This window comes from Scyliorhinus torazame, chromosome 7 (assembly GCF_047496885.1).
Source record: "Scyliorhinus torazame isolate Kashiwa2021f chromosome 7, sScyTor2.1, whole genome shotgun sequence".
Taxonomy (NCBI): domain Eukaryota; kingdom Metazoa; phylum Chordata; class Chondrichthyes; order Carcharhiniformes; family Scyliorhinidae; genus Scyliorhinus; species Scyliorhinus torazame.
This window is the reverse complement of record NC_092713.1, coordinates 11,731,367-11,754,443: the sequence shown is the minus strand read 5'-3', so window position 1 is coordinate 11,754,443 and position 23,077 is coordinate 11,731,367. Positions and strand designations below refer to the sequence as shown.

At 48.8% G+C, this 23,077-nt stretch overlaps 1 protein-coding gene across 1 annotated transcript in view; it reads left to right on the top strand.

The window, feature by feature from the left end:
- The window catches only part of dnai3 (dynein axonemal intermediate chain 3), a 142,338-nt gene that overhangs the window by 26,167 nt on the left and 93,094 nt on the right, over positions 1–23,077 (top strand). The window contains exons 6-9 of the mRNA XM_072510314.1: positions 603–802; positions 3,105–3,221; positions 12,930–13,120; positions 14,592–14,716. Of these exons, the coding sequence (XP_072366415.1) occupies positions 603–802; positions 3,105–3,221; positions 12,930–13,120; positions 14,592–14,716 (633 nt within the window). The remainder of the gene's footprint in view (positions 1–602; positions 803–3,104; positions 3,222–12,929; positions 13,121–14,591; positions 14,717–23,077) is intronic.

Genomic DNA, 23,077 nt, shown 5'->3' with positions numbered 1-23,077 from the left:
ATATTGAGAGCCATGATGTGGAGATGCCGGCGTTGGACTGGGGTGAGCACAGTAAGAAGTCTTACAACACCAGGTTAAAGTCCAACAGGTTTGTTTCACCTGAGGAAGGAGCAGCGCTCCGAAAGCTAGTGATTTGAATCAAACCTCTTGGACTTTAACCTGCTGTTGTAAGACTTCTTCAAATAATGAGAGGCCTAGACAGTGTCGACAGGAAAGACTTCCGTTTCCCCAGCTGAGGGTTCAGTTGTCAAAGGGCATAGATTTAAGGTGATTGGGAGAAAGATTAGAGGGGACACATGGAAAAGCATTTTCACCCAGAGGGTGTTGGGTGTGTAGAATTCACTTCCCGAGTTGGTGGTTGGGGCCAAAAGGCTCAACTCATTTAAAAGGTCCCTGTGTGGAACCTATAAGGCTACGTACCAGGTGCAAGAAGTTGCGATTAAAATGAGCAACTAGTTTCTTCTCTTTTTTTTTGGCCGGCACACACGTGATGGGCTGAATGGCCACTTGCTGAGCAAGACCTGACATCAGGTCTATTCCTATAAAGAAAAATAAACAATGCGGCACATATTGATAATTCCAGTTGTAAACACCCCATGCAGGTGAAATTTATGATTTCGCGTATCCGTAGAGAGTTTGGGGCCCCGGTGGTTTTTCATGATCGCAATGATGCTGAAACAAAGGACAGCTACATGGACTGCACATCCTACCAGGACAAGAACTTCAGCATTAAAAAACTGGAAAGGGACATCGGGATACAGGCTATCTGCATATTAGAGGAGAGCAGCACACAGACAGTATGGTAAGTTAACATGTCGATTAACCAGTGCACTCCTAACCTTAACCTACCTCCCAATGATGTGAACGTTAGCTGGAATGGAGTTTCATTATGGATGAGGAGGTTAAGTTAGCACAAGCCAACCAAGTTGTGGTTTATTTGCACAGTCTGCTGAAGGGTGGAGAGGGGGTGTCAGCAAACATCAGATACTGGTTCAATTAGCAACACAATGGGTAATGTTAGTGGACTAATAATCCAGAGTCCTAGACTAAAGGTTCAGAGGCAAGGGCTCAAATTTCCTCCCCCCACACACACACGCGCACACACACACACACACACAGCTGGGGAATTTGAATTACATTAATGAAATAAATCTGGAATGAAAATGAAGAACAATAATAATCATGATTAGTGTCACAAATAGGCTTACGTTAACACTACAATGAAGTTACTGTGAAAATCCCCTAGTTGCCACACTCCAACCCCTGTTCGGGTAGCCATGATGAGGCGATGCCGGCGTTGGACTGGGGTGAGCACAGTAAGAAGTCTTACAACACCAGGTTAAAGTCCAACAGGTTTGTTTCGATGTCACTAGCTTTCGGAGCACTGCTCCTTCCTCAGGTGAATGAAGAGGTATGTTCCAGAAACACATATATAGACAAATTCAGAGATGCCAAACAATGCTTGGAATGCGACCATTAGCAGGTGATTAAATCTTTACAGATCCAGAGATGGGGTAACCCCAGGTTAAAGAGGTGTGAATTGTGTCAAGCCAGGACAGTTGGTAGGATTTTGCAGGCCAGATGGTGGGGGATGAATGTAATGCGACATGAATCCCAGGTCCCGGTTGAGGCCGCACTCATGTGTGCGGAACTTGGCTATAAGCTTCTGCTCGGCGATTCTGCGTTGTCGCGCGTCCTGAAGGCCGCCTTGGAGAACGCTTACCCGGAGATCAGAGGCTGAATGCCCTTGACTGCTGAAGTGTTCCCCGACTGGAAGGGAACATTCCTGCCTGGTGATTGTCGCGCGATGTCCGTTCATTCGTTGTCGCAGCGTCTGCATGGTCTCGCCAATGTACCACGCTTCGGGACATCCTTTCCTGCAGCGTATGAGGTAGACAACGTTGGCCGAGTCTCACGAGTATGTACCGCATACCTGATGGGCGGTGTTCTCACGTAAAATGGTGGTATCCATGTCGATGATCTGGCACGTCTTGCAGAGATTGCCATGGCAGGGTTGTGTGGTGTCGTGGTCACTGTTCTGAAGGCTGGGTAGTTTGCTGCAAACAATGGTTCGTTTGAGGTTGCGCGGTTGTTTGAAGGCAAGTAGCGGAGAACGCACAGTCTCCGCACAGACAGTGACCCAAGCCGGGACCCTGACCCTGTGAAGCAACAGTGCGAACCACTGTTCTACCGTGCCACCCTCATATCAGTAATAATGACCATATGATAATTGTATTATTATAAAAGCTCACCTGGTTCTTCAGTGCCCTTTAGAGAAGGAAATGTGCTGGATGATACTTGCTGCTCTGGGCCTCCATGTGACCCCGGGCCCACAGCGACATGTTTGATTCTGAACAGTTGTGTGAGATGACGTAGAAAGCTAAGAAAGTGATACATCACCAGCTTGGGGGACGGGATGGAGAATAAAGTCTGATCTGCCAGCAATGGCCCCCATCTCATAAGTGAACAAAAGCTTCCCACCGATTTAAGGTAACGGCTCAAGAATCGGAGAGTGAGATGAGGAGAGGTTTTTTTAAATTTGCCTTGTGAGTTCTTACACTTTAAAACACATCCTGAGAGGATGATAGAAACAGCAACAAGGCATTGGATTCAGTGCAGGGGAGATTTATCAGGATGGACTTTAATTACATGAAGTAACGGGAGGAGCTGTGGTGGTTGGAGAAGTTTAAGGACTATTAAATGGCGGTGTTCCAAATCGTGAAAGATTTTGAAAGAGTTAATAAAGAGAAACTGTTCCCCATGGCAGGAGGGCAACCTAGATTTACGGTAACTAGCAGAAGAAGTGAGGGGGGGATGAGGAGAATTTGTTTTTACACAGCGAGTTGATGTGACCTGGATGGCACGGCCGCAGAGGGAGGTGGAAGCCGATTCATCAACAATTTTCAATGGGAATTGGATTGGGCTATGGGGAATGGGCAAGGAGAGTGGCTGGATAGCTCAATCAGAGGGCCAGCAGAGGCACAATGGGACAAATGGCCTCCTTCTGAGCTGTGAAATTCTAAGATACCACGTGAATTATCGCGTAAGATTCGATGAGGCATTCCCGATAGAATTTTACCATGTTTAAACTCTTGCTGTTTCAGGACATATCCTCGGAACGCTTGCACCCAGTACACACCCAGCGAATTTACGCAGGAGGAAAAAGATGAAATTTTACAATCTGAAGCCCTCAACACATTTATCAACTCGGTTGCTTTGAGGTATGGTGGCAGATCACAACTGTATTCAGAGTGGCCAACTCTGGTTGGCTGTATGACTGGAGGTTACATCACATCATAGAATCATAGAATTTACAGTGCAGAAGGAGGCCATTCGGCCCATCGAGTCTGCACCGGCACTTGGAAAGAGCACACTACCCAAGCCCACATCTCCACCCTGTCCCCGTAACCCAGTAACCCCACCCAACACTAAGGGCGACTTTGAACACTAAGGGCAACTTAGCATGGCCAATCCATCTAACCTGCACATCTTTGGACTGTGGGAGGAAACCGGAGCACCCGGAGGAAACCCACGCAGACACTGGGAGAACGTGCAGACTCTGCACGGACAGTGAATCAAGCCGGGAATCAAACCTGGGACCTTGGAGCTGTGAAGCAATTGTGCTAACCACCATGCTACCGTGCTGCCCCATCCTAACTTCATCAATAGGGGGTTTTATACCACCTGTTTTTCAATCTCTTTCCCCTTCCCTATCGACATATATATATTAATAAACTAAAGTGTTCAAATAAAATGGAAAATGCACAGAATTCCCGAAAGATTCTTGCTCATTGGGGTTCCGAGGAGATTAATATTTAATTCCTAAAAATTCGAAGACACCTTGCAGAATTATCAAAGGTTTGTTGTATAATGTACAGGTTATATTAGCTTTAGATGGGTGCACGGCAAATACATAAAGGACATCTAAAAGTTAGATTATCAGATTCAATCAATTAACCTTGCATTCCCTGGGTTATACAAGGTTAAGGGACTTCCTGTTTGAATTCCTCCAATCACGTTTCTGTCCCTACCACAGTATTGAAACAGCTCACATGGAAGTCACAAATGATGTCCGGCCGTGACTGTGACAATGGTAAACTTTCCCTTCTTCTCAACCTATCTGCATGTTTGACAAGGTTGTCCACGCCACCCTCCTTCAAAGCCTCTCCACTGTTATCCAAATGGGTTAGGCTACTCTCACCTGGTCCCATTGGCCGCGCTCTATCGGCCTCATTGCGCCCCGCTCAAGATGCAACGAGGCTGGTAAGTCTCGCGAGAGGCCTCTTGTGAGTTCGGTCTCGCGAGGCGTCGCGCTCTGGATCACGGCTATGGAGGTCAGGATCCAGATTAGCATTTTCAAGTGAGGAGGACGTCTCAGTTGAATATGTCTGCGCAGATCTATCCAGTGCCCAGGATCAAACCACCCTGGTTTCCACAATGAGGAACAGGCTGACCGGCGCTTGGCGGGGGGGGGGGGGGGGGGGGGCGGGCGATTGGAGGCCCCTGGGTGGTCGGGCTCTGGGCAGGGTGGTACCCTGGAATCCCTGATGCCACCTGGGCACCGGCCTGGCACCCTGGTGCTGTCATCAGGGCACCCTGGCGGTGTCATCTGGGTGCAACTCTGGCACTGCCAGGCTGGTGGGGCATTTGCCCGGTGTCAGGCTTGCGATGCCCAGGTGGGATCTTGCTCATGCCGGGGATTGGGGCTGGGGGTGCCCTGTACTTATGAGAGGGGTGCAGGGGTTCGATGGCCCCCCTCATTGGTGAGATGGGATGTTGGGGGGGGGGGGATCTGGAGAACCCTGTGGGGGTTTAAAGATCAATGCCGGCCCAATCTCTTCCTGCACTGGCGGGGGGCTCATCACCAAGGCTCAGAAACCAAGCAGAGTCCCATTTATTAGCGGGTCATTCTCGGCACTGCCAGCATCAGGTAGTCACCAGGCTAAATGTGGCCAACATGGGACTCTGTCTTATTTACATTAAATCGCCCCCATTATCTTTCTAATCGGGGCCAGACAATGCTCCACATTATCTTTCCCTCCCACTCCCCCATCATTATCCTTTATGTCTCCCAAAGATCGATCGTTGGCCTGCTTTTATTTCTCATCTACATGCTGCCCCTCGGCAACACCATCCAAAAACACAACATCAATTTTAATATGTGTACTGCCAATACCCAGCTCTCCCTCATCACCACCTCGCTCACCTCCTCCACTGTCTTTAAACTATAAGATTGTTCATCCAACATCCATTACAGGATTAGGAGAAATTTCCTCACAGTAAATATTAAATCTAACTTTGATTCCCCCACCATTAATACATTTCCCCAGATACGAACTCCGCCTTCTCCCCGGCAACTCTGAGGCTGAACCAATTGCAACCTTGGAATGAGCATCTGACTCCATATTTACGACATCACTAAGACCACCTCTTTCCACCTCCATACACCTTCTGACTTCACCCCTGCTTCCGATTATCTGCAGCTGAAACTCTCATCCATCCATTTGTTCCCTCTAGACTTGACGATTCCAAAACACAGCCCCCCCCCCCCATCGAATTCAACCCTCTGTAAACCCGAGGTCCTGGTCACCCAGCACCCCTGTGCTCACTGACTGACCGCCAATGGTTCTTGGTTAAACAACACCTTGATTTTAAAATTCGGGCGTTTCCAAATCCCCCCATGATCTCACCCCCATCCTTATTTTTGTCACCTCCTGCAGCCCTACAACCCTCTAAAAGACCATAAGACATAGAAGCAGAATTAGGCCACTCGGCCCATCGAGTCTGCTCCACCATTCAATCATGGCTGATATTTTCTCATCCCCATTCTCCTGCATTCTCCCCATAACCCCTGATCCCCTTATTAATCAAGAACCTATCTATCTCTGTCTTAAAGACACTCAGTGATTTGGCCTCCACAGCCATCTGCGGCAAAGAGTTCCACAGATTCAACACCCTCTGGCTGAAGAAATTCCTCCTCATCGCTGTTTTAAATGATTGTCCCTTTAGTCTGAGATGGTGTCCTCTGGCTCTAGTTTTTCCTACAAGTGGAAACATCCTCTCCACGTCCACTCTATCCAGGCCTCGCAATGTTCTGTAAGTCTCCACTCTCCCATTTCTGGCTTCTTGAGAATCTGTAGATGGAAAGTAATGTGAGGAATTATTATTTTTAAAATAAATTTAGAGTACCCAATTCATTTTTTCCAATTAAGGGGCAATTTAGCATGACCAATCCACCTAGCCTGCACATCTTTGGGTTGTGGGGCCGAAACCCACACAGACACAGGAGAATGTGCAAACTCCACACAGACAGTGACCCAGAGCCGGGATCGAACCTGGGACCTCGGCGCCGTGAGAAAGCAGGGCTAACCCATTGTGCCACCGTGCTGCCCCTAATGTAAGGAATTATTAATTGCTTTGGACCGCTTGGAGAAGATATTAATACTAGTTGCTATCAGAAAAAAAAGCACTTGCTAAAGCATACTGGGATTGCTTGACTATATTTTAACACTGTTTTTAGCCATATCTTAGAGTGATGAGTAAAGTACAAATTACTGGTCAGCAACTTTTAGATTAATCCTATTGTGCTGACGTGTTGTTCTGGCCAAGGACATCAGAATATACTGCAGGATGTTGTCAGTTAAGAGATAATAAACCAAGAGCACTCCCAAGGTTGTTTAATATAATCATAGCCAGACCAGAGATTGCTTTGCACGAAAAGCTGTTTATTGTGGTATAAAGATATGCTCTATTTCTGCTGTAACGCGGAGTGCTGGTGAATGGTCATTTAACCATTGCAGGCTCTCCACGATATCGTGTTAATAAACTCCTGAAATGAAGCTCGAAGTCTCCATCTAATATTATTTCCCCGACAGAACCCCCAATTTTAATGGCAGCATAATTGGTGGCCGTTCCTTCAGTGGCCTGGCCTCGAGACTCCACAAACTTCGCTACGTCTTTCTTCAGGTGCTTCTTAAAACCTACGTCTTTGACCAATCTGCCGAGGATCTCCTTATGTAACTCTGTGTCAAATCTGATCTAATAATCAATCCTGTGTTAGCACCGTGAGAGGTTTCAGTATATTAATGGTGCTATGTACATGCAAGTTTTTGTTGTGGTACACTTGAATCTGTTAGGATTTTGAAAAGTAAATTTCAGATGTGAGAAAACCCATTCAGAAGTCAAAGTTGCCAACACTCTGTCATACAAATTGTGGTTAAAAGGGTTAAACTCTCCCTTATATTACGATCCCAGACCCCATCCCAACAGTGCCTAGGATACTGGACAATATTTTGTTTTAATTTTGTCGAACTGTGAGGAAAGGATACCTTGGTCCAGGAGTGATTACAAGGGGAAATAGGGGTGTGGTAAATTAAAACAAACTTTATTACTACCTCAGTATTAAAATCTTTAACATCACATCAGAAAACAGCTTAGAATTACTCCTTGAGCAACACTAATCGATACGGTGACACAACACCCTTAACTTAATCTTCATTCCCACTCAAACAACAAGAAACAAAACATTTCCGTTCTCAATCCACTATTAAATACCACTGGCACTCAGGAATACCTGCTTAATGGAGATGTGGTTTGAGAAAGAGAGATCTGTTGACACTGCTTTAAAGACAAGATCTGACTCCTCTCAGACCCATGCAGAAATCCTGGCTGTATTTCTTCAGAAGATGCTTCTCAGCTTGTGTCAGCTCCCCCTTGTTCTCAGACAAGTCTGCACTGCTTTAAAGACCGTTAATCTCTTTTAACTGAAACTGCAGTGAGAACAAACAGCTTCACTTCTGATCACTGCTTCATTCAGCCCACAGCTGAACTGCCTTCTGCAAAATGACTGATGCCTTAGCTCCACCCAGCAACAACATCATCTTACCAAACTGAAATCTAATTAACCCCACAGGGAATCGCCTTAATCAAAACAACATTCCATTAGCCCAAGCTTTTTACAATGCTTAATTTCACCCCTGGCTCCCGACCATTCAAACTGGGATTTAGTTTAGAAACATGACCGCAGCAGTCATACACACTAACACAGGTTTTTAACGCTTACTACACCAAATAGGTCTAGTACAATACACCTGAAATTCCTACATTCATCATGCTTAAGACCATACAGAAGCTGAAGTCAGACATTTGGTCCATCGAGACTGCTCCGTCTTCAATGAGATCCATGATGTGGAGACCTCACGATGCTCCACTTCTCCAGCTTCCACCCTAAACACATTAAAGAAGCCATGCCCTATGGACAAGCCCTCCAAATACACAGGATCTGCTCAGACGAGGAGGAGCGTAACAGACATCTACAGATGCTGAAAGATGCCCTCGTACGAATGGGATATGGCGCTCGACTCATTGATCGACAGTCCCAACGCGCCGCAGCAAAAATCCGCACTGACCTCCTCAGAAGACAAACACGGGACACAACCGCCAGAGTACCCTTCGTCGTCCAGTACATCTCCGGAGCGGAGAAATTACGACATCATCTTCGCAGCCTTCAGCATGTCATCGATGAAGACAAACATCTTGCCACACCCCCACTATTTACCTTCAAACAACCGCACAACCTCAAACAAACCATTGTTTGCAGCAAACTACCCAGCCTTCAGAACAGTGACCACGACACCACACAACCCTGCCATGGCAATCTCTGCAAGACGTGCCAGATCATCGACATGGGTATCACCATTACACGTAAGAACACCACTCACCAGGTACGTGGTACATACTTGTGAGACTTTGCCAACGTTGTCTACCACATATGCTGCAGGAAAGGATGTCCCGAAGCGTGGTACATTGGCGAGACCATGCAGACGCTGCGACAACGGATGAACGGACATTGCGCAACAATCACCAGGCAGGAATGTTCCCTTCCAGTCGGGGAACACTTCAGCAGTCAAGGGCATTCAGCCTCTGATCTTCGGGTAAGCGTTCTCCAAGGCGGCCTTCAGGACGTGCGACAACGTAGAATCGCCCAGCAGAAACTGATGGCCAAGTTCCGCACACATGAGTACGGCCTCAACCGGGACCTGGGATTCATGTCGCATTACATTCACTCCCCACCATCTGACCTGAGCTTGCAAAATCCTACCGACTGTCCTGGCTTGAGACAATTCACACCTCTTTAAACGGTGATTATCCCTCTCTCGAGTTGCTCCGATTGAACCTGTAAAGACTTAATTACCTGCAAAGACTCGCATTCAAAGTATCGTCTTGCATCTTTGACTTTTGTCTACATAAATGTTTCTGGGACCTACCTCTTCATTCACCTGAGGAAGGAGCAGTGCTCCGAAAGCTAGTGATTCTAAACAGACCTGTTGGGCTTTAACGTTGTGTTGCAAAACTCTTACTGTTCAATGAGATCATGACTGACCTGATTGTGATAATCCTCTACTCCACTTTCCCACCTTATCACCATAACCCTTGATTCCTTGACTGATTAAAAATGTATCTGTCTCAGCCTTGAACATATTTATATTTGTAGTGGTAAACATTAGAAATAAGGTATTGTTTTAAGTGGGTTTAATTTAATATTTTTAATGTGCCTGGAAGGATAAAACCTATAGTTAGATTCATGGTGGACAAAGGTGTTTGTATGTTTGAGGGTTGGTGAAGTTCCAAATGTGTTCTATTGTGCTTAGAGAGTGTTATGGTATGAAGAGTAAATAAACTAGCTGTGGTTGCTTAGCAACTTGGGAGCCTTGTAAGGTAGAAAATCTTTTAGGTTTTAGATGGATAAATTACAGTTGGAGACAGGATGTGAGAGAGTGAATACCTCTCAACAAGATGAAATACTGGACAGGGTGGGAGCTGCAAAGAAGCCGACTTCTAAAATAACCAGTGATAGTCCAGATAACTAGAGAATTGGGACTGAAAGAATGTCTTAAGATGACTGAAGTTAAGAGAATGGATACCAAAGTATTGTACAGTAGAAATCAAGGAAGAGTAAACAAAGTGTTCTGAGTTAAAGAGACAATTGCAGTAATCAGACTTAAAGTGGGAACGCAGACTTCAGAGGTAAATCAAACATTTGATGCCATTTTAATAGAGTCTGGGAATCGAGAATTAAAGCAAATGTTAACAGTTTGTACAGCAGTCTAGACAAAGGAACCCCTGACGTATAGAGTTGAATACTGGATTCAATGGTAAAAATGGAGTGGAAGCTATGTTTAAAAGAGTAATTTGGAAAACCGGCACTGGATTTCAAAACGCAAACCACAAATGGAAAGTATTATTGTGAAGGCAAATTTTAACGCGTGTTTTTTGGGAGAGGACATTCACTTCGGTTCAGAGTGTGTTTACAGGAACTTTGCGTTACTGAGATCATTGTAGCTTAAGATGTACTTTGTAATCTTTGTTCCTCTTAAAATCTGTGTGTATTTGCTAAGCTAAGGGGAGAATAAAGGAGTATTGTATAATAGTGTTTTCATTTTAATAAGTGTTTTTCTCTTGTTAAATTACTGGTGGCCCTGTGACTCTGTTCTCCATGTTTTATATATAAAAGTTACAGTCTTTTGAGTCAAGGTTCCATTCTGGAATCTTCCCGGCCAGTTGTAACATCAACTAGGATCACAACAGGTGAAACAGACTCAAAGGGCTGAAGAGCCTCTTTCTGCTCCCCTGATTCTTCCTCAATTTCTTCTTCTTTCAGGGTAGAAGGTGAAGATATTGGAGAAGAGAGGGTCACGGAAAGAATAAAATAGACGGAGGGAGATCTCAACATAGTAGAATCAAAGCAAAATAATGCAGATGTTGGAAATCTGAAACAAAAAGAGAGAGTGCAGAAAAACTTAGCAAGTCTGGCATCATCTGTGGAAAGAGGAAAAGAGTTAACATTTCAAGTCCAACATGGCTCATGTGACGGACGACTGAAAGACTTTAAGAATATTGGGTTCTAAATATTGTGCAATTTAAGGATTAAAAGCCTTGGGTTAGAGTGTGTTTGATGCAATGGTCATTTAGAAGAAAAATAATTCTGTTTTGCAGGGCCTGGGTGTTTTTGGCAGCCAGAAGGTGAAATTGAGAGAGGAATGTGTTTTTCAGTCTAAGCTAATGGACTGTGGTTTGACTGGGGAAGCCCCGAGCGAGTTAATGTTCTTTACAGCCTGCAGAGACCATTTGTTTTTCAGCTTGGGACAATGAAGTCATTGCTGGGTGGAGCCAAGGAATGCAGAGAGGCATTTTGAAAGGCTTTTGGAGAGGCAGTTTTTGGAGAAAGCTGTGGAAAGTGGCAGTTTTGTGGAAAAACTTTGGAGAGATGAATTGAATTCTGATCTGCCTGTTGTTGAGTCTATTCCCCCACAGTAAGATAGATTGTGAGCTGTTGTTTGTTGTTGAATTGGAAATTGAGTGTTCGTGTTTAAGGTGTAAATTGTAAACTGTTCTTTTGGGTGTGAAGTTAACAAAGTGTAATATTGAATTCATAATAACGTTTTGTGTTAAAAATAACTAAGCCCTATTTCTTCATGCAATCACTCCTGGAGTGAATCATTCTTTCTGCACAGCCTTACAAATAAACAAAATATTGGGGCTTCAGTCTAATATCCTAGCCACTGTTGGGGGCTGGTCTGGGATCTTAATAGCTGCTAGTGATTTTGATTTAGAAGCTAACAGATTATACGGAGAGGAATCTACCGGAATTCCTCTTTGACTTCAATTGGCCTAGAGTTTTCTCAACGTGTCGTATGTTTGTGACTCCCACTATATGCTGATGGGTGGGAGGGAGAATTGAAAGTCAGTGTTTCATTGCAATGTTACTGTATGGGCAGGCTTCATGAACCTGTTGCTTTTCTGCAGTCCATCATTTGCGCGTATTCACATTAATAACTTTGCACCATGCTCTGCAGCCTGGACGTTGGAACAGGAGAAGGCCGTTTAGCCGCTCAAACCTGTTCCGAAATTCAGGGAGATCATGGCTGATCTGTGACCTAACTCTGTATCAAGCTTTGCCCCACAATCTACAAGACCTTTGGTTAATAAAAATCTATCACTCCCAGTTTTAGGATTAACAATTGATGTGGCATCAATAGCCATTTGTACAAAATTTCTACCACCTTCCGTGTGGCGAATGGTTTACCCATTTCTGTTCTCCTTAATATCTTGATATTTTCAACCAAATCCTCTCATTATCTTGAGCAGCTCAGAGGGTGGTGAATCTGTGGCATTCTTTGCCGCAGAAGGCTGTGGAGGCCAAATCACTGAGTGTCTTTAAGACAGAGATAGATAGGTTCTTGATTAATAAGGGGATCAGGGGTTATGGGGAGAAGGCAGGAGGATGGGGATGAGAAACATATCAGCCATGATTGAACGGCGGAGTAGACTCGATGGGCCGAGTGGCCTAATTCTGCTCCTATACCTATGGCCTAATGGTTCACTCCTTAATCTTCTACAGAGTAGAGAATGCAAGCTTAATTTATACCATCTATCCTTTCTAACTGAATCTTCCTAGCCCTACTATCATTCTGATGAATCTGCACTAGCAAGACCTATACACAGACCAAGTGCCAGTGCAGACACGTGGAGAGGAGCGGTCTCCTTCTATGCCGTAAATATTTCTACATTTTTCAAAATATTTGAAAACGAAGAATGTGCGTGCATGTGTGGGTGCGTGCATGTGTGGGTGCGTGCATGTGTGGGTGCGTGCATGTGTGGGTGCGTGCATGTGTGGGTGCGTGCATGTGCGGGTGCGTGCATGTGCGGGTGCGTGCATGTGTGGCGGGTGCAGGAGCTAATGGTAGTATGTGAATGTCTTCTGATGACAACCAGCACAGATACGATGGGCCAGAATGACCATCTTCTGTGCTGTAACTATTGTATTCTATACCCTGCCTGATGCGTGGCGTTCAGAATTGAATGCAGCTCCCCCAGATGCAGTCCAGGCGCCTATCATTGGCATTGATCATCCTGTGCTTTCACGGCAGGTTCGAGGTAGCCTTACAGCAAAATGAAATTATGGATGTCTTCTACGATGACTGGCGAGGGCTTTCGGATGAGGATAGTACATTTGGGGGAAAGGCAGACTGCCACCTGAAGGAATACCAGTCCTTCACTGACCTCCTAAAGAGTCAAGGAAAGAGGATTAGCAACATTGAATGGCACCCAATCATCCTGGGTAAGTTCAATTTCACCATGGGAATTATTTGTACACTGGGTTTGGCGGTGGGCACTATCAATCTGAGCCAGGAAGTCGAAAACCTACCAGCATAAAATCCCATTCCAATGGCGACTTAATGGCGAGTCGCTTTTCCCACTGACAAAGGCCATTTTCATTCATTTGTATCTCATGAATGGTCATTGAAACAGCTGCCTGCAGGCATACATCTGGCCTTTCTATTTTGCATCACAACGACAGGAATTTACGGTCGAAAACCCGATTACTAATGAGTGGCGTCCACAGGGCAGTTCTCAACTCACCCGAGACATCGAAGTGAGTGGAACAAAGCCTGTCTGCCATGCTGCTGTCACGCTCCCGATGCGTCGTTGACCACTTTGCCGGGGCCAGATCAGTTCCTGCCTCCATCTCCATGCCAAGCTGGTCTTCATGGTCAGCACCGTCCGGCTGGACCCACGGACCCTCCTGTGTCGCCATCTCGGTTTAGCGCCTGGGGTCAGAGAGTACAGAGGTCTTCTTCTCTTCCCCCCCCCCCAGGGTGTGCGAGGGGAGGGGGGAAAAGCGAGGGTTCACAGTGGCAGGCAGAGGGGCAAAGAGGTGGATGAAGAACAATGGGAAAGCAGAGAAAGGCCGAAGGGAGGGAAACTGGACCCCGATAAGACTGCCTGGAAAGGGACACCACACTGTTGACTGGAAGGGGATTGGTGAACACTCCAGATGTGGTGGGTAGAGTTCCAAGTGGGCCGTAGGTGCCTCACAGGTGATGGGCACGGGGAAAGGGTAGAAGGGTAGTTGAATCGAGGAACAGACCTCGTCTTGAGGCTGTTAGCCTTTTCTCTCTGGCTTGTCGACATTGTGCAGAATGTGCTGAAGTTATGGGGGGGGGGTTACGAGGATAGGGTGGGGGATTGGGCGCCGGTAGTGTGCTCTTTCAGAGGGTCAGTGCAGACTCGAAGTGCCGCTTGTGGGGATTCCAAGACTCGAGCTGGTCTGAGGGGGTGAATACCTACTCCTGCTTCTATTTCATGTAAACGTCTTACAAGACTTGACAAGGGTAGGCGCTGAGAGGCTGTTTCTCCTGACTGGGGAATCTAAAACACCGGGTAACAGTCTGAGAATAAGTGGCCGGCCATTTGGGATTGAGAAGAGGAGAAATCTCCTCAGAGGGCTGTGAATCTTTGAAATTCTCCACCCCAGGGGAGGTCGAGGCTCAGCCACTTGAATATATTCAAGACAGAAGGTGACAGATTTTTGATACCAAGGGGCGTCCGAGATATGTGATTATGCAGAAAGGTCGGGTTGAGATAAGAAATCAGTCATGGTCTGATTACGGGCCAAATGGCCGGTTCCAGCAGCGATTTATTCTGTTCTGTTTTTAATCTGAAAAATAAGTTGTATTTTTTTGGATGCTGAGGTTAGTTTTAACCGTGATTTTTCAGTTCAACGTGTAAATTCCTCTGTTTATGATCAGGGCTAGTGGCTGTGTCAATCGTGGATCGCGTGACCTGGGATGACAGGATTAACTTAACCAACAGAGCTCTGCGAACTCATTCATATGTTCTGTTCTGGAATTTCACTGATCCCATCCATCCTCAGGTATCCAAAGCTCTTTTGCACATTACTCATGAACCAGCCACTCATTGGCGTATAAAACCTATCTGAGCTCCTTGAATAATTATAACACTGTTAACAATCTCAATCATCTGCCTGGCCTTGGAGTGTGACAGTGGGTAAAACTCTATGTAAAGCAAGAGGGAGCTGAAAAGATTCTTGACTGGAGCAGAAACCACAGCAATTAGAAGATCAAATATAAGGCTTTACAAATAATGTAACCTCTACCACCTCGAAGGGCAAGGGCAGCAGGTGCAAGGGGACCTCACCACCTGCAAATCCTTCCTCAAGTCACACACCATCTTGGCTTCAAGTCACACAACATCTTGGCTTCGAACTATCTCACCATTCCATCATTGACACTGGGTCAAAATCCTGAACTCCCGTTGGTCTATGTGATGTCTATGTTTTTTGTTTGGGCAGCACGGTAGCACAAGTGGATAGCATTGTGGCTTCACAGCGCCAGGGTCCCAGGTTCGATTCCCTGCTGGGTCACTGTCTGTGCGGAGTCTGCACGTTCTCCCCGTGTCTGCGTGGATTTCCTCCGGGTGCTCCGGTTTCCTCCCACAGTCCAAAGACGCGCAGGTTAGGTGAATTGGTCATGATAAATTACCCTTAGTGATCAAAAAAGAGTAGGAGGGATTAGATTCTGGGTTACGGGGATAGGGTGGAAGTCAGGGCTTAAGTGGGTCGGTGCAGACTTGATGGGCCGAATAGCCTCCTTCTGCACTGTATGTTTTATGTCTATGTTTTACTCGTTCAAAGAATGTGAATGTTGCTGGCGAGGCCTGCTTTCGTTGCTCATCCCTAATTGCTGTTGTGTAGTTGGTGCTGAGCTGTCTTCTTGAACAGCTATAGTCCACGTGCTGTAGGATTGCTTTCAGGGAGCCAGGGAGGATTTTCCAGGATTCTTTTTTCCCCTTAGTGGCTCTTGGATTTTCTCTGTTTTGTTCTCCTCTGCCAGAAGGTGGCAGGAGGCAATAGGGGGAATTCCCAGTCTCCGACCTGCTCTTGTAGCCACCGTTCTTTTATCCTAATGTAGCGTAATTGTGTGTTGTCCGCTGCCTCCAATTCTGTGCTCACTGACTGACACTGCCACCTCGTTAAGCAACCCCTTGTTTTTGAATCCTTCTACGTCCTCATCTCTGTAACCTCCTCCAGCTCTACAGTCCCCTGAAACCTCTACAATCCTCCAATTCTGTCCTCTTAAACTCTTTTATCTCTCCACAATTGGTGACTGCCTGGCGCCACTAAGCCCTGGAGTTCCCTCCCGAAAAATCCCTTCCCCTCCATTTCACTTTCCTCCTTCAGAACGATTCTTAAAACCTACCGCTTTGATCAAGGTTTTTCTCGCCAATTTAAATTGTAATACCCCACCAGATAAGACAGTCCACCTCTGCGGAGACTATAAGTTGACGGTGAACACGGTTTCGAGGTTAGATCGTTATCCTTTACCGCATATCGTGGTTTTGTATGCAACATTGGCCGGTACATTCACTAAATTGGACACTAGCAATGCTTACCTACAGCTGGAGTTACATCCGGAAGTATGTCACAATTAATAGGTCCAGGGGACTCTATGAGTACATCCGGCTCTATGAGTACACGTTGCAGTTCAATTAAATGATGTGTTAGTCACAGGGGCTACAGAACAAGAACATTTGCAGAACCTCGACACAGTGTTGAAGCGGTTTTCTGAATATAGGGTCCACCTGCGCCACGCGAAGTGGGTGTTTCACACAAAAGAAATGGTGTATTTGAGATTTTGGGCAGACAGAGACCGCCTGCACCTTGTCACCATGAAGGTACGGGCAATCAAAATGGTCCCCGCTCCGCGAGACGCCATGGACCGTCACTCTTTTCTTGGATTAGTGAATTATTCTGGGCGATTTATTCTGAGTTTGGCTACCGCCCTCGCCCCCCCCCCCCCCCCTCCACTTGCTCTTGAAACAGCAGCAGCCTTGAGCTTGGGGAACGGCCCAGGATGTGGAGTTTGAAAAGGTGAAGTGGTGGTTGTCGTCTTCAAGGGTGTTGACACATTTTGACCCCCTCAAAGCTGTTGTACGTCACATGCGATGCTTCAACCTATGGCATTGGGCAGTTCTGTCCCATCGGATGAGCAAAGGCCATGACCGACCGCTTTTGCCTCCCGGACGCTGGCTGTGGCCGAAAGAAAATATGCCCCGATCGAAATAGAAGGTCAGATGTTCAATGTACAACGAGTTCATCACTCTACGTCTATGGCCGCCATTCTTTTATTGTCGCCACTCACAAGCCATTGCTAGGTCTCTTCCATGAGAACAGGGCGATTCCACCAATAGCACCTGCGAGGATTCTCCGGGCCCCGATGGGCCGAGTGGCCATCCATTTTTGGCCAGTCCCGCCTGCGTTAATCACTCAACTCATGCACCGGCAGGACCTGGCAGGTGAGTATGCGTGGGCGGTCCTCTAGGGGGCGCGGAGGGATCCGACCCCGGGGGGCCTCCCACGGTGGCCTGGCCCGCGTTCGGGGCCCCCCAATCTGCGGGCGGGCTTGTTCTGTGGGGGCACTTCTTTCTTCCACGCTGGGCCCCTGTAGGGCTCCGCCATATTGCCTGGGGGCCGGCGCGGAGAAGAGAACTCCCCGCGCATGCGTGGATCACGCCGGCCGTTGTGCACATGCGTGGAATCACGGCGGCCGTTCCGCACATGCGTGGAATCACGCTGGCCGTTGTGCACATGCGTGGAATCACGGCGGCCGTTCCGCACATGCGTGGAATCACGGCGGCCGTTCCGCGCATGGGCGAACTCGCGCCGTCCCTTCGCCGCCGGTTGGAGCGGCGCCAACCCCTCCGGCGCCCACCTAGCCCCCGAAAATGCGGAGAATTCCGCACTTTCGTAGGCTGTTGGTGCCGGTTCTCCCGCCGGCGTGGGGACTTAGTCCCCCAGAATAGAGAAGCCCGGCCATAATATCCCGCATGGGACCTACAGGGTGGCAATGCTGGTCTTCCCCATGCTCCCTGTGGCAAACGAGCTCCACTGCTACGGGTGGAGTATCTCAATTAACCCATGTATATAAGGTTGGCCAGAAAGGCACCAACCAGAGAGAGGAACCCGGTAGGATCCAGCTGGTTGTGTACAAATAGATTGTGGAAATGAAACTTTTTCCTATTTTACTTGGTGTGCACTCTCCCTGTCTTTATTCAATGCATATCTCCTTATGTGGCTCGGTGTCTGATTTTGTATGGTAAGGCTCCTCCTCGGTCACTTTATGACATTAAAGGCGGTACGTAAATGCAATTTATTGTTGTTGTTGAAAATGGTACAAATCACACGGGGGCAATCATTGATTTCAAATCCCAGAGCAAAGCCCAATCTGTGACAGATTTCACATTGGTATTTTTGTAAAGATGCCTAGCGCTCTCCAAGTTTGCCATTGGGTGTAACTCAGTTGATAGGTTGCTGGTTATTAACATCCAGGCAATTCCATCCTTTCAATGGGATGGTTTCAGTTCGATGCACACGTTCTTCACTCTTAGTTGAGCCAGCAGAGGGAGCTCCGCATAGTCACAGCGAAGACTGCTGTGATGGTAAATTAGTAACACCCTGGTCGAAACCTGCCCACAATCAGCTGAATAATTCAACTGGAAGATTCACAGCAATGAGACCAGAACGGCGAGGATATAGAACTATTAGGAAAACCTAAATAGGCAGGGATTCTTCCCTCTAGAGAAGAGAAGATTGAGGAGAGTCATGACAGAGGCTTTAAAGAAAGTGTGGTAGAATAATTTACTCAGAGGAGAGAATGTGGGACTCGCTCCCACAGGGAGTGGGGAGAATGTGGGACTCGCTCCCACAGGGAGTGGGGAGAATGTGGGACTCGCTCCCACAGGGAGTGGGGAGAAAGAGGAACTCGCTCTCACAGGGAGTGGGGAGAATGTGGGACTCGCTCCCACTGGGAGTGGGGAGAATGTGGGACTCGCTCCCACAGGGAGTGGGGAGAAAGAGGAACTCGCTCTCACAGGGAGTGGGGAGAATGTGGGACTCGCTCACACTGGGAGTGGGGAGAATGTGGGACTCGCTCCCACAGGGAGTGGGGAGAATGTGGGACTAGCTCCCACAGGGAGTGGGGAGACTGTGGGACTCGCTCCCACAGGGAGTGGGGAGAATGTGGGACTCGCTCCCACAGGGAGTGGGGAGAATGTGGGACTCGCTCCCACAGGGAGTGGGGAGAAAGAGGAACTCGCTCTCACAGGGAGTGGGGAGAATGTGGGACTCGCTCCCACTGGGAGTGGGGAGAATGTGGGACTCGCTCCCACAGGGAGTGGGGAGAAAGAGGAACTCGCTCTCACAGGGAGTGGGGAGAATGTGGGACTCGCTCCCACTGGGAGTGGGGAGAATGTGGGACTCGCTCCCACAGGGAGTGGGGAGAATGTGGGACTCGCTCCCACAGGGAGTGGGGAGACTGTGGGACTCGCTCCCACAGGGAGTGGGGAGAATGTGGGACTCGCTCCCACAGGGAGTGGGGAGAATGTGGAACTCGCTCCCACAGGGAGTGGGGAGAATGTGGAACTCGCTCCCACAGGGAGTGGGGAGAATGTGGCACTCGCTCCCACAGAGAGTGGGGAGAATGTGGGAATCGCTCCCACAGGGAGTGGGGAGAATGTGGAACTCGCTCCCACAGGGAGTGGGGAGAATGTGGAACTCGCTCCCACAGGGAGTGGGGAGAATGTGGCACTCGCTCCCACAGAGAGTGGGGAGAATGTGGAACTCGCTCCCACAGGGAGTGGGGAGAATGTGGAACTCGCTCCCACAGGGAGTGGGGAGAATGTGGCACTCGCTCCCACAGAGAGTGGGGAGAATGTGGGACTCGCTCCCACAGGGAGTGGGGAGAATGTGGAACTCGCTCCCACAGGGAGTGGGGAGAATGTGGAACTCGCTCCCACAGGGAGTGGGGAGAATGTGGAACTCGCTCCCACAGGGAGTGGGGAGAATGTGGAACTCGCTCCCACAGGGAGTGGTTGAGGTGAATAGTATCGAGATATTTAAGGGAGAAGCTGGATAAACACATGAGGGAGAGATGTTGATTGGGTGAGATGGAGAGGGGGGTGGAGGAGGCACATGTGGAGCATAAACCCTGGCATGGACCATTTGCTCTGAATGTCTTATAAATTCTTTCTATCCACAACGTCTTTCACATTGCAGATGTTTTAAAAGATTGTTCGGTTTTTATTTTGCTTTGCAATAGAACTCACCCAAAGCTGAATATGTGACTGGAAACAACCTTATAGCAGCTGCTGTTCTTGGTGATTGTTTCATACAACTGCACAAAAAGACGAATTAGAAGCAGGAGGAGGCCATTCGGCCCCTCGAGCCTGCCTGCCATTCCATAAGATCATGGTTGATCTGATTGTGGCGTCAACTCCACACTCCACCCCCGATGACCTTCGACCTTCTTATTCATCAAGAATCTATCTACCGCTTCCTTAAAATACTCACTGACCTGCCTCCTCCGCTCTCTGAGGAAGAGAGTTCCAAAGGCTCTCAACCTTCGGAGAGAAAATATGTCTTCTCATCTCCACCTTAAACAGGAGACCCCTTTTTTTTTTTGCCTGCACCACAAACATCTCACTCTTGGCCATATTTAATTTGTACCCTGAAAACCGGCCGAACTTCCTCAATGTTTCCAGTATATTTTCCATCCCGGCCAGTGGGTCCGACACGTACAGGAGCAGGTCGTCCGCATAGCGAGAGACCCTATGTCCCCCCCCCCCCCCCCCCTAGTCATTCCCTTCCACCCCTTCGCAGCTCTCAGCGCCATCGCCAACGGTTCTATGGCCAGCGCGAACAGCAACGGGGAGAGTGGGCACCCCTGTCTGGTCCCGTGGTGTAGTCTGAAATAATCTGACATTATCCTGTTCGTCCTAACGCTAACTTTTGGGGCCTGGTACAATAGTCTGACCCAATTAACCAGTCCCTCCCCGAACCCAAACCGCCTAAGCACCTCCCACAAATAGTCCCACTCCACCCGGTCGAAGGCCTTCTCAGCGTCCATTGCCACCACTACCTCCACCTCCTTGCCCGTCGGGGGCATCATGATCACATTAAGCAATCTTCTCAAGTTAGCTGTCAGCTGCCTGCCTTTCACAAACCCTGTCTGATCGTCCCCAATCACCTCCGGTACGCAGTCCTCAATTCTAATCGCCAGGACCTTGCCCAGGAGCTTTGCATCCACATTGATCAGGGAGATTGGCCTGTATGACCCGCAGGATTCCAGGTCCTTGTCCCGCTTCAGTATAAGCGAGATGGTGGCTTGCGACATCGTCGGTGGCAGGGTCCCTCTGTCCCTTGCCTCATTAAAAATCCTTGTCAGGACCGGTCCCACTATCTTCGAGAACTTCCTGTAAAACTCTACTGGGTATCCATCTGGTCCCGGGGCTTTCCCCGACTGCATGGCCTTTAGGCTCCCCAATACCTCCTCCGCTCTAATCGGGGCAGCCAGCCCGTCCACTAGTCCCCTGCCTACTTTTGGGAAGGTTAGTCCATCCAGGAACTTTTTCATCTCCTCCGGCTCTTCCGGGGGTTCTGAAGTGTACAGCTTACTATAGAAGTCCCGAAATACCTTATTCAGTCCTGCCGGATCCTCCACTCTGCTCCCCTCCCCATCAACCACTCTACTTATTTCCCTGGCCGCCTCCCTCTTACTGAGTTGCTGCGCTAGCAATCTACTTGCTTTCTCTCCATGCTCATACACCACTCCCCTCGTCTTCCTAAGTTGTTCCACGGCCCTACTCGCGGATAGCACTACCAGTTCCGCCTGCAATCTCCGTCTCTCCCTGAGTAGGTCCTCCCCCGGGGACCCCGCATGCTCCTCGTCTATCCGGTGAATTTCCCTAACCAATCTGTCCATTTCTGCTCTGTCCGCCCTGACCCTGTGAACCCGAATTGAGATCAGCTCCCCCCTCACTACTGCCTTCAGCGCCTCCCACAGGGTCGCTGCTGAAACCTCCCCCGTATCGTTCACCTGCAAGTAACTTTGCAGACACTTCCGCAGTCTCTCACATATCCCCTCCTCCGACAACAGTCCTACGCCTAACCTCCATTGCGGGTGTTGGTAATCCCCCCCCCCCCCGACCTGCAGGTCCACCCACTGCGGGGCATGGTCCGAGATAGTGATTGCCGAGTATTCCGTATTCTTTACCTCCCCGACACAGTCCCTGCTCACGATTAAAAAAATCAATCCTAGAATATACTTTATGAACATGTGAATAAAACGAGTAGCCCCTTCCCGTCGGCTGTCTGGCTCTCCATGGGTCCACAGCCCCCATTTGCTCCATGAACCCTTTCAGCTCCCTTGCCATTGCTGGGAGTCTGCCCGTTCTGGGACATGACCGGTCCAGCCCCGGGTCAAGGACCGTATTAAAGTCCCCCCCCCCCCCCATTATCAACTTACTTACGTGAGACTAGGTCCGGGATCTTCCCCAGCACTCTTTTAATAAAGTCAGTATCGTCCCAGTTCGGGGCATATATGTTCACCAGCACCACTCTCCTCCCCTCCAGCTTGCCCCTTACCATAAGGAATCTGCCCCCGCCGTCTGCGACTACGCCCTCCGCCTCAAATTGAACCCGCTTATCGATCATAATTGCTACCCCCCCGGACTTAGAATCCACGTCCGAGTGGAAGACCTGGCTGATCCAGCCCTTCCTTAGCCGAGTCTGGCCAGACACTTTCAGATGTGTCTCCTGCAACATAATTACGTCCACCTTTAGAGTCCGCAAATGCGCGAACACACGTGCCCTTTTAACTGGCCCATTTAGTCCCCTGACATTCCAGGTGATCAGCCTGGTTGGGGGGCACAACCCCCCCCCCCACCCCCCGCAACCGCCGGTCAGCCATAACCTTTCTTGGGCCCGCCCCCGGCCCTTGTGCCGCGCCATTCCTGGCTCGCCTCTTGGCCGCCGCCACCCACGACCTCCTCTCCATGACCTACTTCAGACCCCTCCCACGTCAGCAGAATAACCGCCCCCTCCCCCCCCCCCCCCCCAGCAACACCCCCCGATTGCCCCACCCCTGCCATCCACTGGATGTATTCTCCCCCCCCCCCCCCCACCCACCTGACTCCCTTGATGAGCCAATCTGCTCGCCCGGTGACTCATCGCTCCGGCACCCCCTTGTCTCACTCCCATTGTTTCCCCGACCTCACCTCCCCCCTCCCCAGCACACCATCCCCCACTCCGACCCACTGGAGCAGTCTCACTAAGATGGGAAAGATCAAACAAGATGTAAACATCAAACAGCACCGCGAGGCTGCTCCAGGTACAGGGGGGAGGGGGGAGGAGGGGGGGGGGAGGGGAGGGGAGGAGGGG